At 35.7% G+C, this 9,691-nt stretch overlaps 1 protein-coding gene across 1 annotated transcript in view; it reads right to left on the bottom strand.

Annotated features, from left to right (window-relative positions):
- Positions 1-358: 358 nt before the first annotated feature.
- Positions 359-9,691, bottom strand: part of ell2 (elongation factor for RNA polymerase II 2) — a 91,712-nt gene continuing 82,379 nt past the window's right edge. Inside the window, exons 10-12 of the mRNA XM_048621294.1 lie at positions 7,947-8,118; positions 5,831-5,875; positions 359-4,645 (exon numbers count right to left, since the gene is read on the bottom strand). Coding sequence (XP_048477251.1) covers positions 4,529-4,645; positions 5,831-5,875; positions 7,947-8,118 — 334 coding nt within the window. The 3' untranslated portion in view covers positions 359-4,528. The remainder of the gene's footprint in view (positions 4,646-5,830; positions 5,876-7,946; positions 8,119-9,691) is intronic.

Raw genomic sequence — 9,691 nt, 5'->3', positions numbered from 1 at the left:
AACAAGGCAACCTAAATCTGGGACTTACTGTAAGGGGCTTATTTAAGATGAGGCTGAGGAATTTTTTCCTCTCTGATTAACTTTTGCCATTCTCTACCCCAGATAATAGACTTAGTCCTTGAATATATTTAAGGCTTAGGCAGATTTCAGATCCACAGAGATGTCTAAGGTGAAAGGGGCAGACAGGAAAATGGAGTTAGGCCACAATCAGATTAACCATGACCATTTTCAGTGGTACAGCAGGGTTAACAAGCTGAAAAGCTACTCCTACTCATTTCTTATATTTCACAAAATGATCACATTAAAATACCAGTTACTGTACAAAACTTAAGTTTTATAATAAAACACAAACCATCTCTCATATGCAAAGTCAATATTTTAATGTAATTTAAATTAACAGTTTACATTACATGTGGAATGGACACGGTGGCTCAAATATTATCTTGTACTTTCATTAGTGAAAACACTCCTGTGGCATTTCCAGTTTCAATGGTCCTAACTAGATGGTAAAGGTTTACTGTGTAACTTGGAAATCTAAAGACATTCACAATAGCCAAAAGACTACTGAGAATATAACATTTTCCAGTAATGTTTTAATTTCCATTCTTTGTCTTTTGTAACAACTACTATTCCATATCAATTTGAACTGCTGGCTTCAACTGCATCAATCAAGGACACAAGAAGAGGAGAAACAATTAAACTGACAATCTAACGGCTTCAAAGTATCGAGGCAAAAACATGCCCATTTGGCACTCATTAATACCAAGATTATAGGAAAGATAGGTATTAAAAAGGGCAACAATAGAAGAATGGAAGGGAAAATATGATTTTCCCAACATATTGTTTTACAAGGAATGAAATTTCTTTTATTAGCAATCCAATAACATACAAAGCTGCTAACAAATTAATTAACAGCTTAGAATTTAATATTGTGATACATTTATACCAAGACTAGTGTTTGTTATTCAGTTTCTGGAGTAGCTATCAATATTTTGGAGTAGAACAGAAACTCATTAAATGTAAAGTTTTTTTTTTCCCCCTGATTAATAAGCATCTTATGCGATTGTTGAAAACAGTTACACTTGTTTAAGTTGATTGCAAATTGCCTTAAAACATATGTAGAATCGGGCAGTTTTGGAACAATAATATCCATTTACCCCTTAAATGGAAAATTGATTGCTACATTTTTATACATGAAAATTCAAATCAGAACCAAATTTTATATGTACATATAAAGCTGGACCTTTGATAACAATATTTTCAATGAATGCAACACCTTTACTTTAAAACAGTCACTTGTAATAGTAAATGCTTGCTTCAAAGCCGTGAGTAAATCATTTTAATGTTTCAACTGACACCTTTCCTAAAATTACATGAATCAAGTAGTATTAAAAAATACCAAATTTTCCATGCAATTCCACTGCTTATTCTGAAGCATGATCAATTTAAGCATGTAAAACCATAATTAAAGGTTTTTTTTAAACCTATGCTTTCTAGTTCAGAGTACAGACACTAAATAAAACATTAATGTAGGCAGCTTTGGTGTAAACAGTTTGCATTTAAAACAACTGGAGTTCTAAAATTTTAAACTACTGATAGGCATTTACGCAGTGGGTCTCTATGCTTATTTTCTTCGTAATTGGAATTTAGTATAGTTACTGAGGAATAAGTGTTCAGAGAACTTCTTGGTTTCAGATGCGAATGTGACTTTATATTTACAGGATCCAAATTTAGGACCAAATTCAGAAATTCCAAGATTATGCTAAAAACAAAAATAACTTTCCTTAGGCCACCATGCATGAGGATGCATATGTACTGCATTGGTCACGTTCCTTAGCTTTAAGAATATTTTTAATTACAGTAAGGAACATAGATAAGGCTTTGACTTCATGGGCATTCTTTAGCATTAGTGGAACTGGTGAAATAAATAAGATTCAAGTATGAAAAGGATTCGGGTTACAGCAAAAAAAAAAAAAAAAGCCCCTCGAAAAATAGACCATTATCTTCTCAAATAAACTACCACAGATCTAACAAAATATATCCCTACTGTGAAGCCATATTGGCTTCACTAGAATACTACAAAATAAAACAATAAAGGCATTTCAGTAGTACTCAAGTAGTAAAGTGATAGGCACATCCAAAAATTCAATTTCTCCCAAAAGGACTCCAACTGTGATTTGACACTTATTCCTAGTGACTATGTGAAAACTACTTGTGAACTCAATTAGTATTATTTTTGGGCAAGGGGCCAAAACTAGAAACATTTTTTTTTTAAACCTCAAGTGTTGTACCCAAGTACGATTCAAAACATGAAAGTTGTTTAGAGTGATGCTGATGAATAATGCTCAAAATTCATCTTCAGGTGCAATGCTAACTGGGCAGTGGAATAGTTTTGAAGTCAATCTATACCCAATAGAGACTGCAAAATGGGAAATCTCAAATCTGTACCTATTTACAGTGGCAATTTCGGATTGGATGGCTCCAAAGAATTCCAGAAAGCCTGAAATGTTACACTATTACAGTAAGTGAACAATTCGTTTCATCGAAGGATGTTCATATCTAATACAAATGAGTAGCATCACTTAAATTTAAGACGATGAGGTATACAAAGCATATGCTAAAAATGGAATCCAATTTATTTTAAAATTACATTGATGATGTCAAATGCTATCCAATATTATCGATGCACAGGGTTTACCAGTGGAACACATCCCTAGTCAGGAGAAGGTTTTGTTAATTAAACTTAGTGCTAACTTAATATTCGAACATTATCAATGCTAATGTAATAATTCTGGGTACTTCATGAAGACAATCTTGGCTTAATAAAAAAAAAACAACTTTAGTAAAGATGGGAATAACTGGTAAAGAACCAATATAAATGATTGTGAAGTGTGAATCAAGTTTATAGTCCTTGGTAAATCCCAGTGATTAGTACTGCAAAAATACCATGAAAATATATAACATTGGGACTTCATCTTAATTAACACCCAAGCTAGAATGTTTAGAATTAGTTTGAGATAGGAAGAGCAAGTTTCATAGTTTACAGCACTGTTTGATGACACCAGCATTTGGAGTGAAGCTGGAGATACAGGAATTTATTGAAGATTCAACCAAACAATTTGGCAAACTTTCCAACATTCATTTGTAAACATTATGCTTCCCTTTTCACTTGGCAGCATTTCAAAAAGACAAAAAAATTACACAGATTATTAGTTTCAATATCTATCCAAAACCCCGCATCTTCCAACCAAATAACTTAATGTTCCCACATGATAAATTAACTGTCTTATTGATAGGCATTATACCAACTGAAATGTAATGCACTGGTAAGTACAGAGACACTTTATAAATTCAAATGATTTCTTTGTGCTGTTTGATGGTCACAGTATAATTAAATACATCTGTTTTTAGTTATATTCCTGGCATGTAGGAGAACAAATTTTAAATAAACTAGTACATGCAGGTGACTGCTTTTTTTGTATATAATTTGTTTTCAAAAATACTTTAAAGTAGTATACAAATAAGTCTCCTACATGAAGGTTAGTATCTTAATTTCCCCAAAACTATAAGATCTCTTTCAAATTTTGCACAGTAGCAACGCATTCATGTTAATAAAGCTGATAAATCACTTAAAATGGAAAGGCTTTCATTTCCATGGAGAGTAGTACATTTATAGGAAAACACCTACAATGACACTCAGTTTTTTTTTGACCTGAGCATTTGGCTACAGAGAGCAGCTTACTCTCTTCCCCTTCAAGATGTATATTACATTTACACACATTTACAGAGACACACTCATTCACACATGCACATCTTGGGGAGGTCAAAGTTACCTTCCCAATTGTACAAGATAGAAGGAAGCCACGTGTAGCTAATGGTCACTATACTTATATACATAAAGAAACACCTTAAGGCAAGGGGCACAGGAGCTGACTGTTTGCATTTTTAGCATATGGTTTGAAATTGCAGCACAGTGTAAAGAATTATAGGCAGTTTGTAGTGCTTGTCATACTTTCCAACATTTTCAAATATTTAAGAATTTTTTGGAAAACTATTTGTGCAAATTGCCTTGGGAACGTTCAACCACTTAAGGCAAAGTGTTTAAAGTAGCAGAATGTAGCAAGTACCACATACCTTTGTTTATTCAACTGTTACATTGCTTGCTGTTAGTGCTATCAATTGTTAAAGTATAAATCAAATCAAGGGATTATAGAACAGCCCAAGTACTGAGACTAATATGATCAGTTTGGATAAACAGAAACATTGGTATAACAGTAAAAAGGAAGATGGTAGTTCAAAAGCAAAGAGCATCATTTTATAAGAAATTAGTGTGGGGTGAGGGCAGCGCGGCTTAGGTGCTTCAGGGAAGTAACAGAACTCAAATCGTGAAACTTCTGAAATCTTTCAGAAATCTCTTGATACCATTCCTAGAATAAAATGTTTCAAAAATTCAAAATATATTAGCTTTTAATGTTATTACACATCTCCTTCTGATCATAGAACAATATTGCAAACTGTCCAGTGAGTTCTAATGCCATGATTGTAGCTGTTGCTTGTCATAATCTGCTATTAGTCTCTTGATGTGAGCCAATTTGTTATGCAGGTATTCACATCTATGTTTCTCTTCATGGTAATTGGGACTATTCTGTAGGCAAAAGGAATAAAATGTGACTTCTACATGAAGTAAACAAATGTTTTAAAACCTACTTGAATTCATAATCAGTGGCATGGAAAATACAAATTATATAATCATTTCACTGGGCCCACATTGTACCAAATGACAATTCATTACAATATTGGAGGCTAGATGATAATTTTCACAGAACAGAACTAAACATAAAGGAACATTACAATTCAACTCCCTCCTTTTATGGCTGGACTAGTCTTACCCATGGTTATATGTAATATATACACACAAGACTACTTCTTCACTTTGTAAATACATTATCGAATAGTTTTACAAGTTGCACTAGATTTATGAATATAAATAAAATGCTCATCACACTGCTGTATTTTCTACATTCTTTCCCAATTTAAAATGAGTGAGATTTCTAAAATGAATATTATATTCTCCTACAATTTTAATTTTCTCCTATTAATTGTTACTGTTATTTAATCAAATACCTAATGTTTTGAAGATAAAGGCTATTTAGACGCTTTGACCAGCAGACAAAATTACTGTAACTTGCAACAGTTAAGTACTTCACGCCTGATTAGTATGATCTTACAGTTCAGCTCATCTGTTAATTTTTTTCTCCTCACAGCAACAAAAAACTACAATTCAAAAAGCATCTGGTGTGTTTATATTTGAGCCATTGAATTTGCTTTCAATTTATATCACTGCAACTATATTTAAGAAACAGCACAATCCAAATATCTCAATGTTCGACAATCTGCCATTAGTGATTTCTTGCAGAAATATAGATAGCCCCCCAACACTTTTGTTGCTCTGCATAAAAACAGCTGAGCCAGAAACATACCGGATAATAGGGGAAAAGCACGTATTTTTAGATGAGTCAGTGAGTGTGCTCAATATTGAGCATCTTTGAGAACTGAATCGCTGATGAACTATGCAAGAGTGCTACCATATATTCATTCAGTATGAAAATCCTGGAAAGCGATCTTAATTCACAACTTTGCTTCAGAGGAGACACTGTTAGCTAGGGGGAGACCAGTTCAAATACAAATACTAATTTATGTAATATGCAAGAAAAATCAAGGATAAAATTGATCAGATTGTAACATTACTTTCTAAATCCAATACAAATCGGAAGGGACAATACAGATAATTCCCGTGACAAGACTGCACATTCGGAAAATGATGACCAACCTTAGTAATTTTCCAATACTCTTGCAAAACTTCCTCATCGATAATCTGCAAATAAGTGGAAATCTATTACAACCCAAAATTATGTCAGAGTCAAATATTTAACAGCAGTTTTCTCCAAATTTTAATGCCTCATCGTTTAACGTAACAAGTGCACAGATAACAATCCATACTCATTTTCTAAAACATTTTCAAACCTTTCGAACCAATGCACATAAATTATCAGGAAGATGAACACAAAGAAACATTTAAGCAAGGAGAGCTTTGAATATGCGACCAGCGATGCCAGGTCATTGCAGTGAACAAAAACAAAAGAACAAAAGAAAAGTACGGCACATGAACAGACCCTTCAGCCCTCCAAGCCTGTGCCGATCATCATGCCCTGACTAAACTAAATACAAACCTTCTGCCCTTATTCGGTTCATATCCCTCGATTCCCTCCCTATTCACGTAACCATCCAGATGCCTCTTAAATTTCGCCAACATGACTGCTTCCAGCACCTCTTCTGACAGTGCATTCCAGACTCCTGCCACACTGCTTGAAAAATTTTCCTCACACACCTCCCTTAAACTTTTGCCCTCTCACCTTGAACCTGTGTCCCCTTGTAATTGAAACTTCAACCCTGGGAAAAAGCCTCTGACTATCCACCCTACTTATGCCTCTCAATTTTGTAGAGCACTCAGGTCTCCTCTCAGCAGCTGTCTTTCCAGTGAAAACAATCCAAGTCTTTTTAACCTTTCTTCATAGCCAATGCCCTCATGACCAGGCAACATTCTGGTGAATCTACTCTGCACACTCTCCAAAGCTTCCTTATCCTTCTGGTAATGTGGCGACCAAAACTACACACAATACTCCAAATGCAGCCTAACAACTCTTTTGCCAACTCGAGTACTCCATGCCATGTGCCTTCTTAATCACTTTGGCCACCTGTGGTGCCCCTTTTGGGGATGCCCAGATCCTCCTCTATGTAAACGTTCCTAAAGATTCTGCCATTAACAGTATAATTCACACCTAAATTTGATCCTCCAAAATGCAACACCTCGCATTTGTCTGGATTAAACTCCATCTGCTATTTCTGTGCCCAAGTTGCCAATGTATATCCTGTGAGACCAGACATTTAAAAATCCAAATGAATACTGTAGCTATAAAAAACTTTAAAGAGAATATACAATCTTGGAATTCAGATGAAGTACTCTTACAGCAGGTTTTACCTTTTAGCTTTACTTAAATGGATTGACGAAGAAAAAATCTAGTAGAAAGAGAGCAGGTAGCCAAAAACTGACATTAACAGATGAAAAATACGCTTTAAACTTAAAGTTACTGAAGTTGCACAATTGTTATCATAGTTAATAAATGTCCTGATATCTATGAAGTGCTGAAAACTGTTACTTAAATGTAAATATAATAAATCAGTGTAGCTTAACGTATTTTGATTAGTTTGCCCAATAGGTTTTTAGATGGAAGGGGTTCACATGTTTTGGCAAAGAAAAGCAAAGCATTCTAGACTATGAACAGCTAATTTCAAATGAACTTGCCAGTATTGCCCAAAATGAAAAACATGTGTGATGACATGCACCAGGCCTAATTTTAGTCTGTTTGTGAAACGAAGTAAAGAATGTTATTTATGAAGTAGCCTGCTTGGCTTTTCACTTGGTGTTACTAACTTCTGCAGGATGATCAACTGAAAAAGAAAGAACATTTTAAAAATAGCTTAAAAGCTTAGTCTCTTCCAATGGAAGAATTATGATCACGCTATAGGAGTTTCAGCTAACCTCTGCTACATACATACTTGTAATTGTGGACAGGTCTATGGTGATTCAAGCGTACTAACATCAGTACGATGAAGAGCAAGAGTGAAAATGTTTGTGTACACTTCTCCCTCCCAATTTCTCAAATCATGTTGTTTGGGCGACATACAAATAAAACATGAAATATTGACAATAATTACACAACAGGACACACACACAGGCCACAGTCACAGCATCAAGATTTGAAAAACAGCATGGAATATAGCCTCATTAGCTTTACAAATGATGGCAACTCAAACAACACAAAGGCTGTGTTAAACAATTTTGATTTTTGCTAACAGGTTAAACAGCTGGAAACGTGTGCTAATACCTTGTACTCTTCAGTGTTAGGAGAAAGGCGCTTCCGCTCTGCATCCAGCTGCAAAAATCGCTTGGTTACTCTCTCTAACCTAGCATGCAGATTTCGATATTCACCATACTCTGCATTGAAGTCATCTTTGTAGTTTTGTCTCTGCTCATGCGACATAATGGCTGCATATTTGCTGTTGAATAAAAGTGGAAACAGTAAAATGAGACATCACAAATGTATCTTTCATTTTTGGAGATAAAGTCCAAAAAGTCTGCTTCCCAGTTATGAAAAGTGATTTGGAGGAGAGGAAAGCAAGGTTAAGAACATATGAACAAATAGTAGTAAGCCATTTGACCCTTTGAACCTCACCACCATTTAAGATTTATGGCTAATCGGTTTGGGTTTTGACTTCAACATTCCCATCTACCTTGGATAAGCCTTGATCCCCTTGGTGAACGAAACTGCAACTCTGCCTTAACAACATTCAGTGGCCCCACCACTGGGACATTCTGCAGCAGGATTCCAAAGCTGCACATCATCAAAAAAATGATGTTCAATTCCTCTTGTAATAAAAGAAAGCTAATGTAGTGCTATCTTAATTACTTACTGCACCTGCACACTAACTTTGAGACTCTTGCCCCCCCCATCCCCAGAAAAGCCTAGATCCAACTGCACCTTGGAATCTGTCATTCCACAATTAAATAATACACCACTTAATTCTTCCTGCCAAACTGAACTTCAGTTTCCCACATATTACTGGATATTCAAAATTTCTGCCCCCTCACGCATCCTATTTATTTATTGAAATTCAACCTATTTTTCTAATCAACCCGTTCAGAGATGTTATTACACACTTCTGGAGCAGGTGGGGCTTGAACCCAGGCCTCCTGGTCCAGAGGTAGAGACATGCCACAGCACCAGAAGATCTGCCTGTATCCTCTCTATGTCTTCTTCACAAAATACTTTCCCACCTATCTTTTTGTCAGGTGCAAATTTAACAATCATACCTGTGTTCCCCTCATTTAAGTCATTGATATAAATTGCAAAACAGAGTCCCCAGCAGGATATCCTTTCGGGGGAAAAAAAACTCATTTAAGCAAACTGTTTTCTGCTTGGAAATCTTCTGTCTATGCTAATACGTTGCACCATGAGCTCCTACTTTGTGCAATAATCATTTGTCTAGCACCTTGTCAAATGCCTTCCAGAAATCCAAGTACAATGTTTACAAACATCCTTTATCCACAGCACATTACTCCTTCAAAGCTGTCCAAAAAAAAAAATTGGGTAAACATGATTTCTCTTTCACAAAAATAATGCTCACTCCTCAAAAAGAATGCTCACTCACTCACCCCAATAACCTTCAGCTTTAAGAAAAAACAACTCATCAATTTGCATTGTAGATAGTTTATATTTTTGAAGAACATCTTTTTCTCTTGAACTGAATACCAACACTGCAAGAAACTCATTAGAACACGCAGTTGATGGCTACATTTCATTCATCAGACTCAAGATCCTGACCTGCCGATCCACGGCAAGAAGGTAAGGGAAAGCTACTGAGAGGGGCAGGAGAAGAAAGAGGAGTTGTAAATTGTTATTACATCACTTTTACAATAGTTGCAGCTTGCAGCTCAACAAGAACATTACAGCAGTGGAGGTGGTGGTGGTGGTGGTGACAGAGGTGGTCGAGGAGGAGGTGGTGGTGGTGGTGGTGACAGAGGTGGTCGAGGAGGAGGTGGTGGTGGTGGTGGTGACAGAGGTGGTCGAGG

This window comes from Rhincodon typus, chromosome 3, assembly GCF_021869965.1.
Source record: "Rhincodon typus isolate 14 chromosome 3, sRhiTyp1.1, whole genome shotgun sequence".
NCBI classification, from domain to species: domain Eukaryota; kingdom Metazoa; phylum Chordata; class Chondrichthyes; order Orectolobiformes; family Rhincodontidae; genus Rhincodon; species Rhincodon typus.
Note: the sequence above shows the minus strand (reverse complement) of the source record. Positions and strands in the feature narration are given on the sequence as shown.